This window comes from Podarcis raffonei, chromosome 4 (genome assembly GCF_027172205.1).
Source record: "Podarcis raffonei isolate rPodRaf1 chromosome 4, rPodRaf1.pri, whole genome shotgun sequence".
Taxonomy (NCBI): Eukaryota; Metazoa; Chordata; class Lepidosauria; order Squamata; family Lacertidae; genus Podarcis; species Podarcis raffonei.
In genome coordinates, this window is record NC_070605.1 from 75,459,515 (window position 1) to 75,472,355 (window position 12,841).

At 39.9% G+C, this 12,841-nt stretch overlaps 1 protein-coding gene across 1 annotated transcript in view; it reads left to right on the plus strand.

Moving 5' to 3' along the window:
• Positions 1-12,383, plus strand: part of TMEM131 (transmembrane protein 131) — a 76,048-nt gene extending 63,665 nt beyond the window's left edge. Inside the window, exons 30-41 of the mRNA XM_053384131.1 lie at positions 160-318; positions 1,231-1,817; positions 3,664-3,839; positions 5,271-5,395; positions 5,867-5,991; positions 6,172-6,330; positions 7,726-7,885; positions 8,778-8,899; positions 8,989-9,085; positions 9,628-9,725; positions 11,156-11,319; positions 11,446-12,383. Coding sequence (XP_053240106.1) covers positions 160-318; positions 1,231-1,817; positions 3,664-3,839; positions 5,271-5,395; positions 5,867-5,991; positions 6,172-6,330; positions 7,726-7,885; positions 8,778-8,899; positions 8,989-9,085; positions 9,628-9,725; positions 11,156-11,319; positions 11,446-11,742 — 2,269 coding nt within the window. The 3' untranslated portion in view covers positions 11,743-12,383. The remainder of the gene's footprint in view (positions 1-159; positions 319-1,230; positions 1,818-3,663; positions 3,840-5,270; positions 5,396-5,866; positions 5,992-6,171; positions 6,331-7,725; positions 7,886-8,777; positions 8,900-8,988; positions 9,086-9,627; positions 9,726-11,155; positions 11,320-11,445) is intronic.
• Positions 12,384-12,841: the final 458 nt, after the last annotated feature.

Sequence of the window (12,841 nt, forward strand, 5' to 3'; positions counted from 1 at the left end):
TTTCAGTACTAGCATGGTGGGGGTTTGTGATTTGTGTAGGTGGGAGTAAAATATTGTTTCTCTTAATTTGTCAACAAGAGATAGCCTTGCCTTGTGTCTTCAGTTTTTCCATGCTATGATGGCAGAAACACTGATGCTTTACTTACTTGTCTGTTGCAGTGTGCTCTTCCTTTTGGTAATTGGAACAGCCTATTTAGAAGCTCAAGGAATTTGGGAGCCATTCAGACGACGCTTGTCCTTTGAGGCATCCAATCCTCCCTTTGATATGGGAAGACCATTTGATCTCAGGAGAATAGTTGGAATTTCATCTGATGGAAAGTAAGCTCTTACTTATGAATTGGATGTTTGCAAAGTAGCATTTCTCACCAGTATATGTCACTCTTGTAAACGAGGCTCCTAGCCTCACAACTTGAGCAGATCACAGGTGCAGCAAAAATATTTATGGAATTTAAAACAACTGATGCAGAATGGTCTTTCAGACTTTATTAGCTTGGAAAATACATGATGGATAGTTGAATAGTGAATAGTTGTTATCTTAAAACTAGAACATCAGTTGCAAACATTCTCAGAAGCTGGTAGATATATCTTGATACTATATAGGGATTGCGTCTTATGTTTTTGTATTCAGGAACAGTTTAAGTGGTAACTTAACTACTTAATGTAACACTAGTATGTGGTTCTGCTTGCAAAGGCCATCATTTGTGCAGTAGTATATCATAAATTGATATCGTGCACATCTATTGTGCACTTGAGTATAACTCAGTAAGCAATGCATCAAAGCAGTCCTTGGATAATTGCATACTTCTATGGAAGCTGCTATGCAATACTACCTAAATGTAAGAATTACGTAGAAAATACATAAATAGAAAAGAGTGAAGAAATTGTGATAAAGGAGGAAGAAAATGGGAGCCAGGAAGATGCCTTTGTGGAATGATGTATAAATTACTGTTTTTCAAAAACAGGGATTGTATATCAGTTTTGTTGGTCTCTGTAGCAAGGAGCTATTCTTCGATAGCAGGGCCTGTTAACATGCTGCTTTAGAAATAACTTACTTGTCTCTTGATCAAGTTTTGAGGCCCAGTTTAGCACTATACACTTATATTTCCAGAAGCTATGTTGAATCAACCTTTTAGATGCTACCTAGAAACATTAAGAGCTAGGTTGGGAACTGTGCAGCTACATTTTACTAAATATTTATGAGAAGTAAAAACAAATTTGATCTGATTCCAGCTTGAATGCACTTGGATCAGATTCGAACCACAGCTCTTCCAGAGGAATCTATGGACCAGGAAGTTCCTCATCACGATCCAACGCAGGAAGTAATAAGCAATGCAATTCATCCGTACACCTGCACAGCAATAGAAATTCAGTCGAAGTTGAAAACATGAAGTATAAAAACAGTTCAAATGTTGCTAGTAGGACTTCTATGCAGGCAGGTTCTGCACAGTCAACAAATAGAGCAGGTTCCCTCTTCCTGGACTCCAGTTCTGCAACTCAGAATCACACAGCAGGCAGGAAGTCCAGGGGTGGAAAACAAAATCTGCACTCAAACCAGCAGCACGCTCCAGTCTTACTAGAGCAACATTTGTCACAGCCACCAGCAGTGCCTCACCAACAAGAGCAGCAGACTGAAAACTCCCTGCCGCAGCTTCCTACTCCTTCACATTCAGAATGTGCCAGCAACACGAGGCACAGCTCAGAGGATTCCGACATTGCTGCTCTTATAGAAACCATGGACAAAGACTTTGATCATCCAGAATCCCCTTCCCCAGATGTGTTTACAGAGCAGCCCCCATCTCCAGTAGCAAAAAGCAAAGGTAATAAACTCCTACTTCACCCAATTAACTCTTATCTTACGAAGTGTGTACATAAAAAGTTGTATGTGCTGGGTGAGACAACTCTCTATGGGAGGCAAGACAAGAGTCTCTGTCATCTGTTTCCCCCTCTATGACATTTATGCACCTCTCTGATCGAAACTTGTCCTTTGTGCACGTCTTATGTGAAATAATTCTCCTTTTCAAAAAAGGATTCAGTAAAGGCTTTTGAAACAACCACACACTTTCCCTGTTCCCTGATAGCAGTGGTAATAGAGGATAGTGGTAGAGGAGATCATGGTGCTGAATAGGAGTTCCAGCAACTTAAAGAAGTGAGGAGAAGTGTCAGAGAATTTCTACTAGGCTGTGCTCATATGCAGAGTGGTGGTGAACTTGCTTTCCTCATGCTAATGCTCCTATTGTTTGTCAAGTCTAAGTTAAAAGATTAATATGGGGGTGGGGAGTGTTTTGGGCTCCAAGGACGAGACCCAATGACTTCAGAGAGTGAACAAGGTCATATGGTAGAGGGGATCATGGTGCTGTTTGTACTACACACAGCTGGGGTGTGGGAAGTGATAGAGGAGGAAGAAATGTTCAAGAAAGCTAGTAAGTGGTTTTGTGTTGCTTTTCATGTACTTTGACTCCTGAGGATTACACTCTTAATATCCATTTTTAGGTAATGTAACCCAGAGATAATGGGAAGAAAAGTCTGAAAAACAAACCCTGAAGAAGCACCCTGAGTTGTGCTTGACTTATCAGACTAACGCTGTAGAATTTTGAAGTATTCCTGTGTTTGAATGACTTTTTAAAAGTGATAATACGTGGATAAACACGTAGGGTTGTATCCAACTCTGTCCATCCAGAAGAGGAGCAGACTTCCAGTTGCACAGCAAGGCTTCACTTTCTCTCTGTGCAACATCCTCCCAGACCTTCAAAATCTTTTCCGGAGGGTTGGGCGGGGGGGCTGCAGAAGGGAGGAGACGAAGGTGCAGCCTTGCAAGAGTGGATGTTTGCTCACACAGTGTTGAAGTCTGCCTGTAGAAACTTGTAAGAAATTGTTGTGTAGCAGCCAACTCATCCAATACCACTATTCTGTACCGAATGCTTTAAGACTAAAGCCTGCTTGCTAACACTAATAGAAAATACAGGATTTCTGAAGGAAATAGATATGATGCTGAAACCTAGAACCTGTGCAAAATGTATGACGGTGTGTATTAAGCAGAAGTAATTATTAGTATGTTTAAACAGATTTTATATATGTATATAGCTTTAATTCTATTTTTGTCAATGTTTAATTGTATTTTAATGGTTGCTTTTTCTATATTTTTAGTTGTTCTTGTTTTTATCTGTAAGCTGCCTTCAGTCCCATCAGGGAAAATGTGGGGTATAAGTAATGTTAGTATTAGTTTGTGGTGGGGGTACATACTCTGCATTTTGCTTTCTTCATAGTTATATTTTATAGGGATTACCAGTAACATACCAATTGTGCAGTAGTTCCTTTGTTCGCACATTGTAGCCAGAAAGCTAAGGGAAACTGCATATTATCAGTGGCCAGTATCTGTAAAACACAGTAAGGTGTGTGAAATCCCTTAGACTTCTTAAATTTGATACCACCAACATCAGACAGTGGCTCTGAAATGAATTGCATCCTGCCTGAAGTAGTACAACTGACCTGGAGTGCGGTGTGCCAGGAATTTTCCTCCATTGAAGTGTACGGGTACAATTCCTAGTGTATGATGTTCCTAGTGGACTTTGTCCCAGGTACATCACGGTGATGAAAAGCTGTTGTTCTCTACAGCTGTCACAGATCACAGCTGTTGCTAATTGGAAGCTGCCTTTAATACCCCAGGGAAAGGAAAACCGTTTCAACGCAAATCTAAACCCCAGAAGAAGCGGGAAGAAAAGGAGAGAAGAGGAAAGGGAAAGCAACAAGAGGATGAACTGAAGGATTCTCTTGCAGATGATGACAGTTCTTCAACTACCACAGAAACTTCCAACCCCGACACAGAAGCACTTCTGAAAGAGGTAGACTTTTTTTTAAAAAAGGGGGTGTCAGATGAGAGAAGATGATGGGTCTGGGGGTTTCATACTTTAAACTCGCCACTATATGCATTAAGAGATTTAAACTCCACTTCTTCCCCACAAAGTGTCCCCCATAAGGCTGCTCACAAGAATTGTTAACAACTTGGTAATGGAAACAACTCAAAAGCAGAAGCAGAAAAAAAACCCCACAATGTACCTAATCAAACTCCAGAATATTAGAAAACACAGCCACCTAATTTGTAAAACCAAAAGCGCAATGAAACAATGCTGCATTTATTGAGCATTGATTCAAGAGAAAAGGCCAAGCAAACCTCCTTGAGCAGGAAGGTACACAGTTGGGTTGAAAAAGTCCTGTAATGCATCCCTACCATCTCTGAAGGCAGCAGGATACAGAACAGGACCTTCCCAGAAAACCTCAGTGAACGGTCAGAATCATGTGGGAGAGGATGGCCTTTCTCAAAACACCCAGCTCCAAACCATTTAGCAATGATGATAATCAAACTTTAAGACTGGGCTTAGAAACAAACTGGGAGCCAATGAGACTAAACAAAATTAGAACAGCAGCATTTTGTACCAGCTAAGTTTTCTGGTCACTTTTCAAATGCATCCTCATGTAGAGCATACTTCAGTAATTCAATCTGGATTTGACCAGGGCCTGTGTCAAAGCATTTCTGGCAATCTAGGAACAAGGCCAGAAATGCTTTCTCCAACCATGAAACTATTTTTTGATTGGAGCACAACCCAAGAAGTTGAACATTTGTCCTCCAACCTAACCTCCTAGGACCTGCCCTGCATTAAAAAACCAGAGCTAGCACAACGTGGTACCCGGCTCCTAGGCCCATCCCTGTTACATAGTCTAGAAGGATACTGTGACTGGTGTAGAATTACTTCATGAAATTACACATCTACCATTTGATTTTTAAAATTGAACATTTGGGAGCAAAAGTAGACGAGATACCAAATGTGTGGTTTTTTAAAAACATAATAATAATGGTGGGTGAGGGGGGCACAAAATTCATTGGGACAGTAACATGTGGGGAGGTTTACCCCTTGCCTCCCTTGGTGCAGTCCTGATGAATATTGCCTCTTACTCTGCTTGCTACATCTACTTGGTAATAATGCATTTAGCATCATGTCTAAACTGGCCTTTAGATATCCCTAAGTAATTCGTAGAATTTACTGTGCTCTAGGTTTCTTGTAGCACAGCAAAATAAACTGGTAGCTTCAGTTAAGTAACTTAAAGGAAAAGCTCTCTGCTTACATTTTTAAATATAATTATCAAAGCTGTTTTTTGAAAGAAATGGGGAGATTTAGCTGTAATGCATATTGTTCCTAGAATTGTTGTCTTCCTCTCCTTTTAATGTATTATTGTTTACTTAATATTTTTATTGGGATTTGGTTGGCTGTTTGTAGGAGCCAGAAAAGCAAAAGGGGAAACAGCCAGTACCAGAAAAACAGGAAAATGAAATCCAAGTAAAACAGAAAAGCAAAAAGCTATCGCTTATCAAGAAAGAAATCCCGACAGATGTGAAATCCAGGTACGCATAGAACTATGTTAATGCCATCCAAACTGCTTTCCTAAGTAGGCATGAGGAAATAAAGTTCCTGGCAGCAGAACTTTGCATCAGTCAGCTGAGAGAAATGTGTCACACGCTGCAATAATTACCATTTCTTCTCTGTTAACGTGGCTGAAGAAAAGGAAGTGGTAGTGCCTGGGCACAAGAAGAATGATAGATAATAGAAACTGAACAGAAAGGGGAAACCTTGTAATTATGGGAAACTCTGCACAATAAGAAGCCTGCTTTTTTTGTAAGCAAGAAGTTAGACAAATAGATTTGGAGAGACACTTCTCCATTTGTTTTTCCTAACAGTTAAGACAAAGGGAGTCGGCTTGGAGAAGATTAGAGAAAGCTGTTTCTCTTCTGTGCACTTTTATGAATGCAAGAGCTTACTTTGTTGGTCAAGCTGTTACAAATAATAACTTTTTTTGGATCATACTTTTATTACAGTTCCTTTGAGATGTCATGTCCTTCGTCACTCGAAAATAAGCAGCACAAAAGCTTTTCATCCAAGTTGTCTTCTCAGCATATGTTCGCAAATGGGTTCAAACCAAGAAACCTCCAGAAAACAAAAGGTATTCTTTGGCTGTTCAGCTATTAATTAAGATTTACCTCTGAAACTTTAGTTTTAGCTGTTCCTCACTGGCTGTACTTGAGGGCTGAAGTGCTGTATGCCCTACAAACTACAGGTTTATTTATTGTTTCTTCTTCTTCCTATTAATAATAATAATAACAATAATAATATTTGTTTGCAGGTATCAATATGAAGCTGATGGATAATAGGCCATCTTCACTAGCAAAGTTTTTCTCCAGTGGTTCTGGTCAGGAGCTGGGCAATACCAGCAGCTCAGAAGGAGAAAAAGATTCACCACCACCAGAGTGGGACTCAGTGCCAATTCACAAGGCAGGCAGCTGTAAGTACTCTGGGCATTAATTTAACATTAGCAATAAGCTTATGGGCAGTGAATCAGTTCAGTAACAAAGGATTTGATTTCTTTTTCTATTTGAACGCAGTTCTTTGTGCTTAACATCAGAATAGCATATGATTGTCACAGAGTTCTTGGCACAAAGGGATAACGGAGGGCTTGTTTGGATAAGATGCCTCTGCTGTCCAACTGCTGTCCCCTGAACTCATTGCTGATAATAAACTTTTTGTTCTGTGATTTGTAACAAAATGGATTTATTAAGTGGTATATAAGCACACTAAATAATAATAAAACTCCTCAAGAGAGAGATTGGGGAAAGGATTATTTCCAGGTACTTTATGTTATACTACTTGGGTGGCTTCTCCACTGAGAAAATGCCCCTTGTGGGGTGCTCCTTCCCTGTACAGGGGCTTTTTACCCACTCTGCCTTTGCAGCATCTACAGCAGATCAGTTATACTGAGTGATCTGTAAGAGCATTACTACTCCCTTCCCAGCTCAGGGAGATGTTAGGCTAGAGAGAGACTGGCAGTGGGATTTGGCTTGTACTCTTACCAGGGTAATGGGAGGTCTCAAGAGTATCCAAATCACAGAACCTCCTAGTTTGGGTATTCACCTCTTCTTACAAGCAAGGAGTGGGGAAATGTCTACGTATGTCAAAGGCATTTTCTCCTCCTGTCCCCTCTTCAGCACTGTTTTAGTAATGTGCATGAGTGAGAGTTAGGGTTGCCATCTTTCAAAAAGCGAACATCCGGACACAAAAGTTGTTGATCTTTTTTTCCCCAAAAAAGGATAAGTTTTTAACCTCCTGAATTTTTGAAAATTCCGCCCAGACACCATTTTTGATGGACGAATCCCAGCTATGTCCAGGAAATTCTGCAAGTATGGCAGCCCTAGAGTTAGTTCCTTTTTTAAGGTTAGAAGTGCAGAACTTGACAACCTCAACTTTGCCACTTTAGGTGGTGCAGAATATCTGACTTACTGGGCACCAAACTGAAACTTGTAGTTGCCTGAAACATTATCAGACTTGGAATAAGTTAACACTATTAAAATCTGCTCTCCTGGTGGGAGATTTAATTTGTGACCGATTTATTTATTTATTTATTTATTTATTTTAAAAGTTCATGAGGCTTATCCAGTGCTGCAACGTCCCCATCCTCCTCTCCTGCCCCCTTCAGCTGCACACACCCTCGAAATCATTTCCAGGAGAGGAGGGGACCCCCTCCAAAGCAGGGTGTGTGTTTTTGTAGGGGGAGGAAATGGAAGTCCCATTGTACCAGCAGAACTCCTGGCGCAGCACTGGATACAACCACAAGTAACTGTTTCAAGACTGACTTTGTACTATGAAGTAATAAAAATAAGATATCTCTTATTCTGGTTCCCAGCTACTGACAACCTTTATAAGCTGTCCCTACAAACCCTTAGTGCAGATGCTTTCTTGAAACAACGACAGACCTCACCAACTCCTGCCTCACCATCTCCGCCCCCTGCATCCTTGGCCTTTGTGCCCCGAAGCACTTATAGCAGTATTGTGAACAACTGCAGGTAAGTTCAGGTGCTCACTGCATAACCAAGCTCAACATCTGAAGGCAAGAAACTTGTGTCGTTTTTTTATTTATTTAGCTGCATTACCATTTTGAGTTCCAACTTTCAACAAAAATGAGTTGTTAACTTTTTTCCTTCCTAGTTTATGACACAATCTATTGGGATGAGTCCAAGGTCCAGTTTTCTGTATAACTTCTGTAGGGGGCCAAGATCCAAACCTAGGTCTGAACAGCAGTCAGGAGCAAAGGCAACAAATTATAAACAAAATGAATTAGGATGAGGGTAAGACTTTCTTGATATGCTGAGAGATACATACTCTCTTTGGCAGTAGAAGCAATCCTAGCTCACTGCATACACATCTCAGCATGGTTTTGGCTAGAACTTAGTGTCAGAAGTGGTGAAAAAAAATGTGGATGTTTCCCTATCCAAAGACTAAAAGAAAAATAGGTTTCAGGACACAATATCTGTGTCAGCCCTTAGGCTGTATCTGAATCACCAGATTGGTACTAAGCCCATAATTCACAGATTTTTTTCTCTTTAACTGGACCTTTGGCTGATTGACATCAAATGCCTTTTTAAAAATGTGTTGGGTAGGGAGGCTTTATTGGGTTATTTTTGTTTTTAATTTTATTATGTATTTTGTATTTTTATATTCTGATTTTATGTTGTAACCGCCCTGAGACCTGTGGGTATAGGGCAGTATACAAATTTAGTTAATAATAATAGTAGTAGTAGTAGTAGTAGTAGTAGTAATATCTCAAACAAGGCAACAGGTGATGTTAGATCACTGCCTTGAAATATCCAAACCCTAGCATATTAACTTTATGGCAAAATCCAGTTCAGGTAAGCTCTAAAGAACACCACCTCCCCCTCCCCCCTTGTTTTCTTTCAGTGAACCGAAAAGCAAGGTGCTCAGTGGTGCCAAACATAAGGTGGCAAAGACAGCTTCTCTCCCTGGCAGGAATGGAAACCCTACATTTGCTGCTGTAGCTGCTGGTTATGACAAGAGCCCAGGTAAAACACAGGAATCAAAAAGCTATGGCTATTTGAGGGTGTGATTGTTCTGCTATCTTCCTATTCTCATTTAAACTCCATTGTTACAGGTGGCAGTGGCCTAGCAAAACCTTCACCAATGAAGAGCGAGGCATCTGGCTGTATGAATGTTTCACACACAACCGTTGACAGTGACGGCTCTGACAGGTAACTTGAATTAATCCTTTGGAAACAGAGGCTCAACAATGGTGGATATGGTAAAAAGCTGCTTTCCCTCTTGCACCCCAGTTAGAAGAATATGTCTATTAAAAACCCTATACTGTGCACATATAAAAATCCTCACTTCATAATTTGTCTATCAAAAAAACCCTTCTGTTTCATGTTATTTTTTATTTTTAAAAAATTGTTTTAAAATTTGGATGCTGGCTGTTTAGCATAGCATAGCATGTTTGTATTTTGACAATAAAACAACAAAACTGAAATCCAACATTTCCCCTTCTCATAAGATGCTGAAAGATGGGACCAAGTGTACACTTCTCAGTTGTGTGGGCATTAAAAAAAATGACAATTTAGTTACTGGCACATACCTGAATAATCAATTTCGGGAATTCACCCAGGCATTTTTTGTCAAAATTGACAGCAAGTTAAAATCATTATTTGTTGTCCATATGATATTTGGCTGTGTTTTGGTGGTCTTCACACTGAAGTGACCTTATTAATGAAAACCTCTTCTCCTCTGCTACACTTAGTTCTGGTTTGTGGAGTCCTATAAGCAATCCTAGCAGCCCGGATTTCACACCCCTCAACTCCTTCTCAGCATTTGGAAACTCCTTTAACTTAACTGGAGGTAAGTTGTATGTTACAGTAGTTAAAAAAAGGAACAGAACAATATGCCATTTTTCTCAATTAGCTACCCTGGCCAAACTTTCCTATTGTAATGAAGCTCACTTCCTTTGAGAATGTTTTTGGCAGTGTTATGTCTTGGAAAATAAAGAATGACAGAAAATATTAAAGATACCTTTTAACAAAAAACAATATTTTTTTCTTAATTACATAAATAATCACACACTTCAATCTACCAGGGGTGGGTGGGTGTATTTATGTTTGAGATAGATAGATAGATAGATAGATAGATAGATAGATAGAAGCCAGATTCTAGTGGCATGCCAATTTATTTCAGTTTTATTGATTGAGCTATCTGTCAGTTACCATGCAAACAGTGGAGAGTCAGGTGAGGAACTTCTCAGTGGGTTGACTGTGCATCAGGCTGCTTTAGAGGTCAACATAATGGAGGGAGACGTAGGTGTCCTCTCCCCAAGGGGAGAAAAGAGCAGGGCTTTACTCACCACCCGCATCGGAGGTCTGATGATCAAAGAGATCAAAGGTGGGGCAATGATAAAATAGGAGGAACATGATCAATGGGAAACTATGCCTCAATATATAATCTCCAAATTGTTGTAGGAAATAAAACCTCTCAGCAAATAAAGCATAGAGATTTATGAAATGGTTAGGGGGACTTTTCTGTAACAGATGTCAAAGTTCAGTGTTTGTCCCAAGAATTGTATATTTGAGTTTATAGAGTCTGGTCCCACAGAACAGCAAAAACAAAACAAAACACCATAAAATCAGTAAGCTTTGTTGGGGCAGCTAGTGTTTAAAAATGTTCAAAGGAAGCTCTCCTATTAGAAGAATTATTCCTCAGATATGGTTGCTCAGAGCAAGAAATAGAGAAGGCACAGCACCACAATGATCTAGTAATGGCAGTCTTTCACATAAAAGGTCAGAGCAAACACTGGGTCATTCAACTGGATTGCTGTATGGGCAGCTCTTTCTCACTTAGTTGTGCTGTTTAGCACTTGTGTTCTGGCTTGCAAATCAGGCTAAGCCAAATGCTGGCTCAGCATGAATGCACGAATATATGGACCCCTAATATGAATTTGCAGCTGCCTTACTTCTTCCTGGCCCTTTTTGCTGCCACACTGTGCTGAGCCAGCACAAAGTTTGGCTTTGCATGTTTTCCAAAGCTGGGATCATCCTTAAGCCCTCTCCCAATTAGTCTTGCACTTAGTCTGAAGAGCTCATAAGCCTGCATTCAGAGAACATACTAAGCCAGACGTTGGCTTAGCCTTGACTAGGGCAGGATATGCAGTCTTCTGCTTCCATGTTTGTGTGTGTATAGCTGTTGATTTCATCTATGAAAAATAATATTGTGCATAGGTTTTGCAAGACAGAATGTAACATGGATGTTTTGTCTTATTCTCCATTCCCTCAACTTAGAAGTTTTCAGCAAGCTTGGGCTGTCACAGTCTGTGTATAGTCCAGATGTTCAACGAAACTGGACTGAGCTTAGTAATGTTCCTTCATCCATCTGGGACTCCTCAGCTACAGATCTGATACCTCCCTGGCCCACAAGTTCAGGATCCCCAACTCACACCACTTCAGTAAGTATATGAATATATGTGTATGTATGTATGTATATTACTCCATATGGTGCTCTCTTTTTCCTGGTAGTATTGAATACTTGTGTGTCATATCTCTTGTCCTTATTTTGTTTTTTATTAATATAGTCTATCCTTGGGAACCCAAGCGGCCTGTGGTCTACCACCACCACTCCGTTCAGCAGTTCCATTTGGTCAAGTAATTTGAACAGTAGCCTTCCTTTCAACACTCCAGCTAACACGTTGCCAGGTATTGATCTTGGGAGTGAAAACACCCCTCCACCAGCTGCTGCTGCCCCAATAGTTAGCAATCCTGAAGACTTGGGACAAGCATATAACCCTTGGCTAATTTGGAGCCCTGCAATCGGGAGAAGAAGCTCAGATCCTTGGCCTAATGTGCATTACCCACCTGAAAACGGAAATTAAGAACAAAGGGACTGTTGTCCAGATTGGATCATGGTAAATTCTGTAATATGCCTGGAACATAATTTGCAGTTTGCTGCCATTCCTACTCAGACCCCAACATGGTTACAATCTAGTCATACATTCATCACTTTAAAGTCTGTCTTGAGATTATGGTAGTATAAAATTACTGATCAGCTTGGAAAAGTTTGGATGTGGGTTAAAAAATCCTATAAGACGATATTCTTTTTTTTTCTTTTTTTTTACCAACTGCCCATTCTGTTTTTTAAACACTTGGCAATTTCCAAAATGCAGTGATTTTTAACTACCGTGCTTGGTTTTTAATTTCCCCCCAGTATTATGCTCTCAAACATAATTTTTAAGAGCACCTTGTGCTAAAAATGCAGAGTATTTTTTTAAAAAATAAGGCTCTCTTTGTTAAAGGCTCTACGAATGTAAAAACCATAGGAGCAAATGTATGCGCATACTGTTCAAACTATACATTTTATGTGCTGTTTGTACATTTGTAAACCTGAATGCATTTTTAAGTTGAACTGAAATGTGCATAGCCAATACTTGTGGATGAAAAAAAAAAGATTCCTTGTGCTTTTCTTACCAATACAACTTCAAGTTGTACTTGAAAAATAAAATAATGCTTTTTTTCATTTCTGCCGTATGTGCTTCTGTGGAATGTTTGAATTTCAAAGATTTGACAGCCTTTCTGGAAAAGTTTTAACATACGTGCTAATCATTAGTGGCATTTCGGGATAGGCTTTGGAAGTTTTGTTCATGGGAACAACAGTCCACCTTAAGCACATTTGTTACAAAAACAGTTGGACTATGGTGAACTCTAGTCCCTGTGAACGTCAGCAGCACAGGAAAACATTGTATAAAAATAGCCATGCCATGCAAACTAAATGGCAGCTACAGTGTGTTTGCTGGCAGTAGGCTTGGTGACAGCTGTTGCAGCACATCTAGTCTGCTGCTGAGTCACCAAAGAGAAACTGTAGATGTATCCTCTTTTTACACACACCACACAGTCCAATCCTTTGTCCTTCCAAAGTGATGCATTCTGCACAGAGTAGAATCATAGAACTGTAGAATTGTAAGGAACCACGAGAGT